General features: G+C 39.6%; 1 protein-coding gene across 1 annotated transcript in view; it reads right to left on the reverse strand.

The window, feature by feature from the left end:
- The window catches only part of rngtt (RNA guanylyltransferase and 5'-phosphatase), a 384,105-nt gene that overhangs the window by 193,561 nt on the left and 173,990 nt on the right, over window positions 1-16,554 (reverse strand). Inside the window, exon 11 of the mRNA XM_063040367.1 lies at window positions 9,974-10,138. Within this exon, the coding sequence (XP_062896437.1) occupies window positions 9,974-10,138 (165 nt within the window). The remainder of the gene's footprint in view (window positions 1-9,973; window positions 10,139-16,554) is intronic.

The raw sequence follows: 16,554 nt of genomic DNA on the forward strand, positions 1-16,554 counted from the left end.
TGGCAATTGGAGCGAAGGTGCTCGGCAAAGCGATCTCCCAATCTACGTTGGAGCTCACCAACATCATTTCACATTGAAATCACTAAGGTTTTTGCTTTAAAATCCAACACTGCATTAATTATAAAACTAATTAAATGTAAATGATAGTTTCAGCAAGTATCATTAATTTCCATAATAATAGTTATACACTCAGTGGCCGCTTTATTAGGTACACCTTTACGTCTGCTCATTATTGGAAATATCTAATATGCCGATCATGTGACAGCAACTCAATGCATAAAAGCATGCAGACATTAGTAAGAGGTTCAGTTGTTATTCAGACCAAACATCAGAACAGAGAAGAAATATAATCTAGGTGACTTTGACCATTATATGATTGTTGGTGCCAGAAGGGGTGGTTTCAGTATCTCAGAAACCACTGATCTGAGATGTTCACTCAAAACAATATCTAGAGCTTACAAAACATGGTGCGAAAAACAAAAAAAAAACAATGAATAGCAGTTCTGTGAGTGAAAACACAGAGATCAGAGCAGAATGGCCAGACAGGAAGGCAACAATAACTCAAATAACCCCACATGTTACAACAGTGGTGGGCCGAAGAGCATCTCTGAATGCACAACACATCAAACCTTGAAGCGGATGGGATACAGTATTAGACGACCACCAACATTCACTCAATGGCCACAGAAGGTACATACTAAAGTAACCACTGGGTGTATGAAGGCCAAGTTATTGGGGTACAGTAATTTTATTTTTGTAATGTATAGATTTGTCTTTGCGCTGTACTGCTGTTGGAAAATAACAGAGAGAACATTACAAGTTAGTGATAATAAATACAATTCGGAATATGCCCAAACTCTAAGAATTTAGATTTGCTAATGGTTCTAGCACACTTTCTTTACAAAAAATAATTGACAGAACAATAGATTAACGTGACTAATTTCCCACAGCCATCAACTTTAAAGACAAGAAGTTAAATTTCTAAACAAATTTATTGTCTACAGTCAGTATGTATATGTTACCATATACTACCTTGAAATTCATGTTCTTGATAGTATACAATTTTCTTTTATTAGTTTAGTATATAGAATACTACCATGTATTAAACTAAAAAAGGAAGCTATAGTTTCCGAATTTTTAAATTTCATTACGTCTATAACATTCCTTTCTTCGTCAATACACACCTAATAAAATCACTCTTTTTACTCAGGATTACAACTTAACCTTCACATCTTGTGTTGAAAATCCAAATTAGCACACTTTTTTGCAAATCAATCCAACATTTGCCTAGCAACAAGCTTTATTTTTTTTCAGTTAGTGAAGCATTTTAATTTATTTAAAATACAGGCCAAGAAAAAATGCATTTTAAGCCATCATACATATTTTTTAAATCATACTTCATATGGCAGTAGCAAATTTATAAATACTTGATCAGGATTCTTAGCACACAGTACACAAATCGCAAAACTTGTTTGTTTTGATGTCCTTAATACAAAATTCTACCACATACAAACTCCACGAATGGCAAAGACCTTAAACATTGAACTGCTGTTAATCAAAGGGCTGAAGACTCCTTTACTTCAAGGTAAAAGGCATAACCACATGCTGCCAGTGACACCAAGCCATCCATATTCTTCTACTTGGGTTCCACCTTTGAGCCCTTTATTTTAACTAATTGTTCCCCCAATCATCCTGAACAGCTTCCTCAAGTACACATTTCTGGCCCTAATCTTCCTCCTAATAAACATGTTTCATTACCTCCACAATAATGCTCTCCCTAATGCTTGCTCACCACCCAATTGCCCATCATCCGATTTCTCACTTGTCAACATATTCCAGGCCTAACTCCTAATTTCCCACCACCCTGACAGTCTTTCCCGATCATCTCCTTCCATTCCTGCCCATCAATACATACACCAATGCCCTGTATCAGATATATTAATATTTCATATGAAATTTTCAAAGTTTCGGTTCATCTCACCTGGCAATATTGTATCTGCATTATTAACTCAATTAATAGGTTCAAGTGGGATTTAGACCGACAGCTTCCCAAGTCAGAGGCAAGAGCTCTACCAACTGGCAGACACAGAATGAAATTACCATTCAGTTAAATGTATGGATACTTTTCACAAGTTATTTGTAGAGATTGAACTGGGTGAGTCAGGGATGTATATTTTTAAAGGTGTTATTTATCCATATGGTGGAAGAGAGAAACATTTGTAGAAATTTCCCGAAAGCAAATGGAGCACAATGGCAAATAAAGCACATCAACAAATAAAGTAATAGAAAGGAGAGAGAAAAAAATCAAGGTGGCTTTTAGTCCCAGTGAAACAGAATGAGAGCAACAATTCAATATTTTTAGGTAACAAACTTTTCCACAGGAAAATAGCTAGGCCAACTTTGCCTGACTTCCTCCATTGAAACGGAATGCATTTCAAATTGTACTGTCTTTCAAATTCTTGGAAGCTTCCTAAGCAAACATCCTACAGGGTGTATTATGACTGAGTTATTTGGGTAGTCTATTGATAAAGATTATTAAATAATTTCAACACGTTATAAATTGTATGGAATAGTCTTTAGCACATTAAAATATTTCTGATTTGGAATCTAAATTTGATTGTTATTTACAGTGTTAAAATAGCCAAGTATGATTTTGTATATATTTTTAAATTTATGCTGCAATCAAAAATAACTTGTATTGATTGTTAGTTTATAAATTATAAGCTATAGCATTTGGTAAAAGTGTTTTCACAGGAATTAAGTTAACATATTTGTACACCTACTTTCCTCCCAAAACCTCCAAATTTAACCTTGATATTGGAATTAAATATTACATTACTTATAGACAAGTTGATACTCTAGGTTTTTCTTTTTGTCACAGACATAAGCTGTATCAAATGGACACATGCTTGAGCTAATATTAACATCATCACAAAATTTACTTTCTTTCTGTTGTAAGCTGATGCTTCAATTATAAAAGATACTGCTAATAAAATAACTTAAAATTATTGCAAATCACTGCTATAGTGGAAGCACAAATAAACATGATCTGCTTACATATGTATAATTCAATGTATGCATCTGGAAGATTTATCAAAGTAGACTCTTTTATACACTTTCACTATATTTCTTTTCAACTACTTGACATTTCTCACAGTTAATCAAAGCTCAATCACACAAACATCTTCACGTACATCTTTAATGACCTACAAATATGGAAATGTGATGCAGAATCCATTATGAATTCTTTTGCAAACTATAGTGGATACTAGACAACGGGGTGACCCATTGGGGCACCCTTTGAGAGAAGGGTAGTGCAGTCTGATGTGATCAGAATGAACATTAAATTTTCCTGAATGCTATTGGTATCGCTTTGCTTTGGAAACTGAAGTAGAAAACCTCAGTTTATTAAAGAAGAACGACGCGTAACAAAGCAAATATAGCTCCTCCTCATTTAACTAAGGACACTTTTGATGGCATCGTTTCTGGTTTATCTGCCACCCTCGTGCCTCTCGTGGTCATTCTGGAGACCTGCAGTCCTTTCATCCCCCGTCTCTTCATCTCATCTGCTGTTTGTTCTTTGTCTCTGATCCTGAAGACGTGCATGCCTCCCCTCCTGTCTCTTCTTCTCTCATCTTTTTTTTTGTCCTGACTCTTTGATCCTTGAGTCGTGTGGCCCTGGCCTCATCCGATTCTTATTCTCTCCCTCTCCTTGCCGCTTCCCGAAGATGTTTGGCGTCATCTCTTGACCATATTGTCTCCCTTTCCTTTCCACGCGGCCTAATTAGGTTGACCAATATTTTTTTTACCCTAATGCTGGATAGAAGATACGAAGCACTAACACCAAAGGATGCTGATTATTTTTGATGATGTGGTTGGCGCTCTCCTTAATGGACGTGATATAGTCACCGCTGTCCTTTGACTGCAGCAAAGGGTTTTATGGGTGTCTCGAAGTACGTCTTTACAATAAGATCTAATTATCTCTTATTGATGGGTGGCAGTTTGAACTGTCCCAATCCTGCACATGCTGATAGTGATTTGCAGAGTGTGATCCCTTGAAATAGAGCTGCCCTGCCCTTTGCTCCGGTCGGTGTCGCTGCTAAGGCTGGCCGTGCGCATGCGTCGGGCTGTCGCGTCCCGATTTCCATGATGGCGGATCGGCTCTCGGGTTAAAAGGGAACCTGATGATTTTTGCGAATGAGCAATTTTATACGAATATATAACCCTGAACTTTGCCTGCATTCTGTAAGTTAGCGCATTTTAATTCGATTGAGCCGAAAAAAGTGCCACTGTAATGCACCGCTTGCACTAATTGGAGGTCACAAACAGACAGACAGAGCATGAGAGTTTTAGTAGTATATAGACTATAGAGAGAATACAGAGGGGATTTACAAGGATGTTACCTGGATTGGAGAGTGTACCTTATGAAAATAGGTTGAGTATACTTGGCTTTTTCTCCTTGGAGTGATGGAGGATGAGAGGGTGCCTGATAGAGGTGTATCAGAGGTTTTTTCCCAGGGCTGAAATGGCTAATACGAGGGGGCTTAGAAACAGTTCTCAGGTGCTTGGAAATAGGTACCAAGGGGATGTCACGGTTAAGTTTTTCACACAGAGAATGGTGGCAGTGGAAATGGATACAATAAGGTCTTTTTAGGTACATGGAGCTTAGAAACATAGAGTGCTATGCGGTAGGGAAATTCTAGGCAGTCTCTAGAGTAGGTTACATGGTTGGCATAACATTATGGGCTGAAGAGCCTGTAATGTGGTATAAATTTCTATGTTCTATTACATACTGTATATTGGCACTGAAGTATCTCAGAGATGAAAAATGCAAGAAAATCTTAATTTCAATAGTTTACAATAATTGCCAAAAATTAACTCAATGGCTATTGCAACCCAGCTACTGCTGCTGAAACATTGTAACCGGTGTTCACAAAGGATAAAGGTTACAGAGCGTTCGAATCCTAGAGTGCTAGACTGTAAAAAACAAGCAGATGGCGGATGTTATTTCCAATGGATTCAATAACTTCACCACTTTTACACTCAATCCTGCATAAAGTTTAATTAAACTCTGCTTCTCATCTGCTTCTAAACTCTGCTTATTCATTACCACAACTCAATCTATAACACATGAAGATTCTTGACCTGAAATATTGATTATCCATTTCCCTCTGGAGATGCTGCCCGACCTGCTGAGTTCCTTTGGCATCACGTGTGTTACTCTATCTACATCAAGTGGTTATATGAAGCTAGTGGATTCAGGATCCCCTCCAGACTTATCAATACCATGGCAAAGAAGAACTGTACTACTTGAACAAGAGAGAATCTACAGATGCTGGAAATCCAAGCAACACACACAAAATGCTGAAGGAACTCAGAAGGCCAGGCAGCATCTATGGAAAATAGTACAGTCGAAATTTCAGGCCAAGGTTGTTCGGCGCAACTAGGGGGAAGAAGATGAGGAGTAGATTTAAAAGGTGTGGGAGGGGAGAGAGAAACACTAGGTGACAGGTGAAACCAGCAGGGGAAGGATGAAGTAAATAGCTGGGAAGCAAGCTGGTGAAAAAGATACAGGGCTGAAGAAGGAGGAGTCTGATCGGTGGGGATAGAAGACTACGGAAGAAAGAAAATTGAGCAGGAACATCAGGGGGAGGTGATGGGCAGGCAAGGAGATAAGATAAATGAAGGTAAAGGAGATGGGGACTGGTGAAGGAGAGGGCTGAGGGGAGTGGAGCCATTACCAGAAGTTCAAGAAATCGATGTTCATGCCATCAGGTTGGAGGCTACCCAGACGGAATATAAGGCGTTGTTCCTCTGAAATATTGTATTTCACATTTTGACCTAAGTGAATCTAACAATTAAAATGGCTTCAACCAATATCATACCATTTATCCCTCAACTAAAATGAGATCCCTGATATGAAGTTTGCTACTATGCTACCATCAGCATAATATAGCAGTAGATATAATATAAAAGTACTTCAGGCTGACCTCCTATACTTCACTGTCTGTAAACTTGAAGTCACCCAGAACTCCGCTGCCTATATTCTGATTCAAACCAAGTCCTCCTCCCCAATAATGCTTCCCTTAAATTTAAGCAAAGCCCAAATTTAAAATTTCTACCAGAATTTTTTCACTTTTATCTGTCTCATTCCTTCCCATTTCTCTGAAAATTGATTTTGATCTTACGAATTTTGTGAGATATCCCTTCTCCACTAACTTTGACCTCATGATCATTTCCAAATTAATGGCTCCATCATTTAGTTTTTTCGAAGAATACATTTCACAATGTTCTGAAAACACCATCATTGATGTAACCTAGAGCAGGGGTCCCCAACCTTTTTTGCACTGCGGACTGGTTTCATATTGACAATATTCTTGCGGACCGGCCAACCGGTGGGGGGGATGGTTGCCAACGGACAAGAGTAGCAGTCAAATACGCAAACAACAGGAATTCTGCAGATGCTGGAAATTCAAGCAACACACATAAAAGTTGCTGGTGAACGCAGCAGGCCAGGCAGCATCTCTAGGAAGAGGTGCAGTCGACGTTTCAGGCCGAGACTCTTCGTCAGGACTAACTAAAGGAAGAGTGAGTAAAAGATTTGAAAGTTGCAGGGGGAGGGGGAGATCCAAAATGATAGGAGAAGACAGGAGGGGGAGGGATGGAGCCAAGAGCTGGATAGGTGATAGGCAAAAGGGATACGAGAGGATCATGGGACAGGAGGTCCGGGAAGAAAGACAGGGGGGGGGGGAACCCAGAGGATGGGCAAGGGGTATATTCAGAGGGAAAGAGGGAGAAAAAGGAGAGTGAGAGAAAGAATGTGTGTATAAAAATAAGTAACAGATGGGGTACAAGGGGAGGAGGGGAATTAGCGGAAGTTAGAGAAGTCGATGTTCATGCCATCAGGTTGGAGGCTACTCAGACGGAATATAAGGTGTTGTCCCACCAACCTGAGTGTGGCTTCATCTTTACAGTAGAGGAGGCCGTGGATAGACATGTCAGAATGGGAATGGGATGTGGAGTTAAAATGTGTGGCCATTGGGAGATCCTCACAGGTGAAGTGTTGCCTCACCTGGAAGGACTGTTTGGGGCCCTGAATGGTGGTAAGGGAGGAAGTGTGAGGGCATGTGTAGCCTGTGAGTCGGCTGGGGTGATATACCGCGTCCGGTGCTCCCGATGTGGCCTTTTATATATTGGCGAGACCCAACGCAGACTGGGAGACCGCTTTGCTGAACACCTACGCTCTGTCCGCCAGAGAAAGCAGGATCTCCCAGTGGCCACACATTTTAATTCCACATCTCATTCCCATTCTGACATGTCTATCCACGGCCTCCTCTACTGTAAAGATGAAGCCACACTCAGGTTGGAGGAACAACACCTTATATTCCGTCTGGGTAGCCTCCAACCTGATGGCATGAACATCGACTTCTCTAACTTCCACTAACCTCCCCCTCGTACCCCATCTGTTACTTATTTTTATACACACATTCTTTCTCTCACTCTCCTTTTTCTCCCTCTGTCCCTCTGACTATACCCCTTGCCCATGCTCTGGGTTCCCCCCCCCCGTCTTTCCTCCCGGATCTCCTGTCCCATGATCCTCTCGTATCCCTTTTGCCTATCACCTGTCCAGCTCTTGGCTCCATCCCTCCCCCTCCTGTCTTCTCCTATCATTTTGGATCTCCCTCTCCCCCTGCAACTTTCAAATCCCTTACTCACTCTTCCTTCAGTTAGTCCTGACGAAGGGTCTCGGCCTGAAACGTCAACTGCACCTCTTCCTAGAGATGCTGCCTGGCCTGCTGCGTTCACCAGCAACTTTTATGTGTGTTGCTAGCAGTCAAATACGTTGTGATTACCCAGAGAAAGACTACAATGACCATGAAGCCTTGCGCGGGCACCAGTGCGCATGTGTGACTTACGCATGCGTGACTTTGACTTACGCATGCATGCACGTGCTGATTATTTTTCTACAAATCGTTTTTGGCGATTCTGGTCGGGGGGGTGTTAATCACAAGCAGAATACCGGTGATAAGTGGCTAATGCACTCAATTTCATTTCTAAAAGGGTTTATCTAACGAATTTAATATTAAACATACAGCGCATATTTTCCTCGCATGAATAGAGCGATAAGTCAATTATCAGGGGAGGACAGGGGAGCTTGAAGTAAGTGTTGAATGAATTTCCAATAGAAGTGGCAGAAGCAGGTTCGACATTATCATTTAAAGTTAAATTGGATAGGTATATGGACAGGAAAGGAATGGAGGGTTATGGGCTGAGTGCAGGTCAGTGGGACGAGGTGAGAGTAGCGTTCGGCATGGACTAGAAGGGCGGAGATGGCCTGTTTCCGTGCTGTAATTGTTATATGGTTATATAAGTCAATAGCATCATAACATTCTAAGTAACGTTTGGATATTAAACACACAGCACATATTTTCCCCGTATGAACATATAAAATCATTGCAACACACCAATATTGCTGAATCAGTGGGAGCCCTGGGCTTGTTTTCCTGCAACAAGACGAGGGGTGATGGGAGACAGTGATACTCGAATGGGGATCCTTATGTCCAGTCTAATCCGCAATTTAGTTTTTGTTACATTCATCGCAGAGATATGTTGGAAATGGAAGCAACGTTTTCGGTGCTTCCGTGGCTATCTCAGGATATTGAGCCTTGACTTTGATCCAGGATGCCGGCAGAGATGTTATGTCAAACAGACTTTTCAGCCCGCCGTCATTTGCAAGCTCGAGGAGTTGATCTCCTTCCTGCACTGACATGGGCGACGCGCGCGTAATAGTTCAACAGTGGGATTGACAGGGAATGAGGAAAGGTGCAGCTGACAAGGAAAGGTGCCGCCCGTGACAGGGAACGAGGAAAGGTGCAGCTGACTCATATCGCCAAATCATATCATTTCCTCGCGGCCCCGTAGTGCATGCTCTGCAGCCCGGTACCGGTCCACAGCCCAGTGGTTGGGGACTGCTGAGGTAGGAGATACAGAAGCCTGAAGGCACACACTCAGCGATTCATGAACAGCTTCTTCCCATCTACCATCCAATTCCTAAATGGACATTGAATCTTTGGACACTACCTCACTTTTTTTTTAAATATACAGTATTTCTGTTTTTGCACATTTTTAAAAAATCTATTCAATATACTTGTACTATAATTGATTTACTTGTTTATTTATTATCATTTTATAGTTTTTTCTCTGCTAGATTATGGATTGCATCGAACTGCTACTGTTAAGTCAACAAATTTCACTTCACGTACCGGTGATAATAAACCTGATTCTGATTCATGTCCAACCACAATGTAGTTGCATACAGAACAAATGCAACTTGACCATGATGTCATCTTCAAGTATTTTTTTAGATTATGAGAACACTCAGTCCTCTTTTATTGTCATTTAGAAATGCACACATGCATTAAGAAATGATACAACGTTTCTCCGGCGTGATATCACAGAAAACAAGAAAGACCAAAGACTAACACTGACAAAACCACATAATTATAATATATAGTTACAGCAGTGCAAAGCAATACCATAATTTGATGAAGAACAGTCCATAGGCACAGTAAAAAAAATAGGCTCAAAGTCCCGAGTCTTTGTGAAAATACTTACATTGGTAATGTTTCACATGCTATGCCATCAATACTTAATGTAAAGAAGTGGTACAACCACCATCCAGACTGCACCCCCCTCAGGAAAACAGGGAGGACACAGATATCAAACATTTATCTGATGCAAGAAACTGATCATGTGATTGAAAAGCTTGAACAGGAGCTCGAAAACTTGATTGTTAGACCCACCCCCCCACCAATAAAAAACACCCTGAAGTAAAATAGTGCAAAATCAATAATGCTTGTTCAAGCACTTCCAACACTGTTTTATGATAATGATAGGCTTACTATCTCATACCACTGGTCTTTTATTAATTACTGCCAAAACATCAGATATTATGCTTTGTTTTACTATTCACCTTTCTCGCAGCATGGATGTCAAAGAATGGCTTGTTTCGGACACTAAATGGCTCCCTAGTTTTGTCAATCTGGCCAGTCTTCATTTTCTCATGTCGTGGCTGTATTATTTCCTTCTCAATACAGCTCAATCGAACATTAAAGTCACAATCACCGACTGGCTTTCCCTAAAAGGAAACAAAGGTAAAATAATTAGTGTATATTTGGATTTTACTTACAGAGCAGAAAAAAAAATCTGCAATAAAAATGCTGGAGGAACTCATCAGGTCAGGCAGCATCTGTGGAAAGGGAGAGTCACCTTTCAGGTCGAGGCCCTTATATTTAACTTCTGATTGCACATTTTCTTCTGGAATTCAAATACTGGAACAGAGTAGCTAGTTTTGTCTACAAGTACAAATTTGGATCTCAAGCCCATTTTACCTGTCTTTGAATCCCTCTTCCTGTCGCTAGTTTCGTTCCTTTTAGCTCTACTGCATGAAGCCACAAGCAATGATACTCAAATACAGCAATACAACCTCGGTAACGTTAGGTCCTCTGAAATAATATTTCCAAATAAGGTGTGGTCAGGCTTGCAGGATCACCTCCAGCTAGAGCTCACAGCTCTACTGTTGCAGTTTTATACATTAGTCTCCATGCTTCCTCAAATTTAAGGTTCAAATTGGATAATGGTAACTGAAGCTATTAACAAGGGTTTCAAGATATCATCAGTAAGATTAATGATATTTTATTCTCTATTTTCATTCCATATTCAAAAGAAATGGCTATGGATTAAGGGCAGAAGAATGGGACTAACATGATTACTCTGCTAGGAACTGGCACAAACTTCAAACTCAGTGGGGCAAACAACAACAAGATTACTCTTGTAAGGGATACTGATGCCAAAAAACTGTAATCACTGGAAACTGCGTGAATGTTGTCAGCAATTTTTAATAATTCATAACTTTATCTATATGAATAATAGAATAATATATATGAATAATTATGAAAAATCTGAAATAAATAATCAATGCAACATTACCTTCTAAACATAGTGGCCACTTTATTAGGTACACACGTCCGTTAATACAATATCTAATCAGCCAATCACGTGACAGCAACTCGATGCATAAAAACCTGCAGCATGATCAAAAGGTTCACTTGTCCAAACCAAACATCAGAATAGGCAAGAAAAGTGAATTAAGTGACTTTGACCATGTAAAGATTGTTGGCGCCAGACGAGGTGGTTTGAGTATCACAGAAACTGCTGATCAGGACTTTTCATACACACCAGTCTCTAGGGTTCATAGAGAATGGTGCGAGAAACAAGAAGCAACCAGTGAGCGGCAGTTCTGGGGGTGAAAATGTCTCGCTAATAACAAAGGTCAGAGAAGAATGGCCAGACTGGTTCAAGCTGATAGGAAGGTGAAATAACCACGATTTTCAAGTGGGGTACAGAGGAGCATCTCTGAATGGACATGTCGAACATTCTGGTAGATGGGCTGCAGCAGCAGAAGACCACACCAGATTCCACTCCTGTACCTAATAAAGTGACCAGAATGTATGCCGATTATATATGTGGCTTTTAAAAAGCTTCCTAAAAAAAAACTAGTATTACTGCCTCAACCATAAGGCTGGCTGGTATTTTAAGGCAGATTGTCTCAGTTTAAGCAAAACCTGTCCAAAACTCCCCTTGCACAACAGGTATCATCATACATGGACGGGAACATTTCAATTATAAGGAAAGAGACGCTAAGCCAGTCCTAATCAAGGGTCTCGTCCTGAAACACTGACTGTTCATTTCCCTCCAGAGATCCTGCATGACCTGCTATGTTCCTCCAGCATTCTTTTTGCTTTGATTTAGAAATCACTGCCTTAAAAGACCAAAATCTTCATTACACTTAAATGTACATAGATGAGTGCAGATTGTGATGTAATCTACAAGGGAACATAGACTCAGAGCTACAAAATGGATTAGTCTCATTGGTGGAATTTATCCCTTTTGTCTGCCATAGACACAAAAGGCCAAGTGGCCACTTCCTGTGCCGGAGATTTCTGATTCATTGATTTCTGATGAACTGACATCTGCAGCAGAATCAGTCTGTAAATGCTTGCCTTCACACAATGGAGATCAAGATCTGTTTCAGCAGACGTTAATCCCCAGGGCCTCTGTCACATTTGCAGCTCTCTCCAAACAGAGCTTGAAGATGATGCCAGCAAGTGTGAAATAGGGTCCATATCCCAACAAAAATACAAGCTTCCTTCATGAAGTATAATGCAACAACACAATTTGTGTTTTGGGTAAAATAGTTAACTGTTTTAATTCAAATGTGAAGCAAACAGAGGAAAATGTGTAAAGCATGTATTAAATTTCTATATTTGGTTGTCAGCAACTGGTTTCTGGCACACACAGAGCAGACAATATTTAAATTGTTAACCTGAATCATTATGCCACAGTACTGACTCAGAAATGACTTCCAGCTTTAAACACTGGATTTTTTGGATTCTACACCAATAGCATCTGCTACAATCATTCTATCTTTACTGCCCAATATTTAGTCTGTAGCACAACCTGGGAAATGCAACAAGGTCATTTGATGCACTGCCAATTAATTGCCTGTTTCAAGCTCCACTTAGTGTTCACTGTCAAGAAGATTAATCCAGCAAATAACAAACTACACCCTATCCTCGTTATATGCGTCTTTAGACTATGCGGATTCACAGTTACGCGAGGAACCTATTTCTACCAATGTCTCGCTATATGCGTCCAAAATTCACAGTTGTGTGAGGAGTACTGCCTTCTCGCCAATACAAGTCACGTGCACACACCTCACAATCTCACTGTTGGGATGAGAAGCACCGCTTTCCCGCCAAAACAAGCCAGGTGCGCGTGCCTCACAGGGACAAGAAGTACCGCTTTCCCGCCAATACAAGTCACGTGAGCACACCTCACAGTCTCACTGTTGGGATGAGAAGCACCGCTTTCCCACCAATACAAGTCATGTGCGCACACCTCACAGTCTCACTGTTGGGATGAGAAGCACTGCTTTCCCACCAATACAAGTCAGGTACGCGCGCCTCACAATCTCTCTCCCGCCACTCTCGCATTGGTTTTGGCAAGGTGTGGATGCGCGATCTTAGACTTTTGTTGGTTTTACCTATGGTGCAGTGATTTTGTGCTTGAAATATTTAATTATGCCTCCTAAACGTCCGATGTCATGTCTTGGGCCGTCAGCCGAGCGGCAAAGAACCGCTTTAACACTTGAAAAAAAAAGTTGGAAATTATAAACAGTGCGGCATCAGCTGAAGGTAACACAGCTCTGGGACGCTACTGTTGGGAACAGAACCTTGCCTTTAAAGTTCTTTTGTTGCTTGACAATGCGCCAGCCCATCTTAAACATTTGGACAGCATTCATCCTAACTTAACAGTGCGTTTCCTGCCGCCTAACACAACATCGTTGATTCAACCACTCGACTGGTGTGATCCACATTCAAGCCATATGTTTTTTTTTTACGGCGAACTATCTCTCAGATGTTGCAAGCAACAGACGATTTTGAAAATCCCGGGAGTTTACCAACGGTGAGGAAATGGTGGAAGTTGGAACACTTGGCACAAATGGCGATGGACATGGACCCAAGTTTAGAACGGTGTCAGCATTTCAGTCGATCCCTGCCGTCAACCCTTCTTCCCTACAGGCAAATTTATGCCGAAAAACAAAATGCTGCCAAGCAAACAACCCTCACCACTTTATGCAAATTGCTGTAATCTTCTGCTGCCAGCAGTTCCAAGAGTTCTGTTAGTCTTCCTTCACCTCTTGCTGTGCTTGATATTATCCTGACGACTACAACCATCCATCTTATCCGTGTAAAGCTGCCCGACACCACAACAACCACTCATCTCCCAGAGCAAGCACACCTGCCACTGTTGATGAGTACTGTACACCAGAAGGTGTTAACTTTCTATAATTGATGACATTGAATATTACCTTAAATTGATTAAATATAATACAAATGTTGTCTTGTAGTACTGCTTTTGTGTCGTATTGGTATAAAAATGTGAAGAAGTTACAGATAAAACATATTTAGGAAGCCCTCTGGAACGCATCCCTATTTTCTCCATTTAAATAATTATTCACATTATGCGATTTCACATTATGCGTCAACTTCGAGGAACTTCGCATATAACGAGGATAGGGTGTATCTTACACAAAGCTGAATGCTCCTGGCAGACCAAAAAGTCTCTTTTGGTTAGTAAATGCTAACCTTAGGAGTTTCTCTCTGCTGTGCCTGCTCCACTTCAAACATGCACTATTGCTTTTTCTCCCAATTAGGCAGGAAGCAAAGGTGTGAATTCTAAAATTCAGCATTCAAAGTCTCACTCCAGATATTTTAAGTACAAAGTTTTATCTGACAACATTTCAGAAATCCTTTTAACTTGTGTTCCCAAGTGTATCTAATAGACCAGTTGTGCTACTTCCAGATATCAGATCCAATACTTATTTTTAATGTCACTGGAAATATTCAGATGTATGCCTGTAATTGCTGTCACTTGTAAAACCTTACAATGCTTCCTGTGTCATTGATTACATTTCAAAAATTACTTAATTGGTTGTAAAGCACTTTTGGCATCCTAAGAACAAGATGAACAGCATTAAAAAATGTTCTTTTAAAATAGAACTTGGCTGCATTCATTAAAGACACAACTTACAGGCACATTGAAATTTATCTTTAATTTACTTTTGAAAAGTAAATGTCAAAATACTGAATTTGTTTTCATTTCTTTGGATGTTCAATTAGTCTCACAGTATACTTGGTACAACTAAAGTTTTAAAAAGTAAGAAAAGATGGCAGCATTTTAAATTCCTACTTAAGCATTTTTAAGTAGGCTAGTTCAGTTTTTCTTCAATTGGTTAATGAAACAAAGTAGCTAGCATCTGTGTATACTTTTTTTTTAAATCACACAAATCTTGACAGCAAAAATTGTCTAACTGCACTCTAAAACAAGTGGTACTCTCAAATGTCCAACACTAAATTTGACAAAAGTCATCTACTTGAAAGACAAGTGTGCAAGAATCTAAAAGGCATTGTAATAATTAAAATGCAACTATTTCACAAAACTGTTACAAATCCATGCTTCAGAGCTGTGTTACACTAAGTCAAATTAACTACATCATGTTCAGTAACATATTTTATTCCAACGTTATCATCCCCAAAGCATTCAGAAATATAAATTTTACGTAATAAAATTGTAGCTATAATCTGTAATCCAAGAATAATCATTTATGCATTTCTAGTTCATAATAACCAACAGCAGCCATTATAGTGGCAGACAACGAATTGTGTTCCTTTTGACTTCACTTGCAGTGAATGAAAAATATCACACTGAAATACCCCTGCAAATGACATAATCACCGTCCAACTTCTGAAACAATCATAACTGTATTCAATGTCAAATTCTACCTTTGGCCATGAAAACAAAAATACAATAATTGATATTAACAAGAAAAAAATCAAAAGAACTGTGACCTTTATTACCTTTAACAAGATTGAAAATCACATCAATTATCCATAGTTAATTTAAATTACACTAACTAATTATTATTTGCAGTGGAAGTCCAGCAAAGCAGGCAACTAGTCTTCAGGATTCAAGGATTAGTTCCTTTGTTACCACAATAATTTTTATTTCTTCCCCTGTAGATATCCAACCCAAATATTTAACAATCTCTGCATTTTTCTCAAAAATCTAGGTGGGAAGTTAATTTGTACAGTCAAACATAGATATTTTGCAATTTATTCATTCATTTATTCACAGATTTTTTAAAAATCTAAAGAACTGGAGGCTCCAGTAATAATCCTGGTACCAACCCATTCATTAAATTTGTTAACACAACGATTTTTCATCCTATAACTAATTCTCTAAGTGGACATTGATAGTAGGAAATTATGTTCTCTTTCAATATTGGATATGTTTAAATTCAAGAAGAGGGAATGAAGATAAATCTTATGAGCACTTATTCAGTACAGAAATACCTAGTATACATAACTGCCTTTGAAAAAATAGGTTCTCCCTTTCTAGCTTGCTGAAGTCTAGCAGAATTTGTGAATAATATTAAGTAAGAAAGTAGACAGCATGAAGTGGAGCGGAAGGAAGTGGTTTGCAGGCAAACAGGCAACACCAAGAACGACTGCCACAAATCACAGCAGAACTTGTAATATGGCCAGAAGAAGTTGCTCTGATTTCCAGCATCTGCAGACTTTTCTAGTTTGTGAGAAGAAGTTCATTGCTGGCATGGGCAAGATAGTACATCTTTGATTAAAGAATCAGAAAGTTGCTTACTACTGGGAAGATGCAAGTCTTTTGTGTACAAACAAAAGGAAATTATTGTAACAACATAACTATTAAAGTTGTATCACAGGTTTAAGAACAAGGGAAGCAAACCAAGCACCAGAGTTCATTTCCGGAGGGATAGAATTGGAGCGCTATCAGGTTATGCAAAATCTTTATCAAACTTTGGCTCTGATTAGCATGTTACAATGGATAGAAGAACAAGAGACAGTATAAGAGATGATTTACAAGCATGATGCTGGAAAGTCGAGGGTATGCATC

This window comes from Mobula hypostoma, chromosome 2 (assembly GCF_963921235.1).
Source record: "Mobula hypostoma chromosome 2, sMobHyp1.1, whole genome shotgun sequence".
NCBI lineage: Eukaryota > Metazoa > Chordata > Chondrichthyes > Myliobatiformes > Myliobatidae > Mobula > Mobula hypostoma.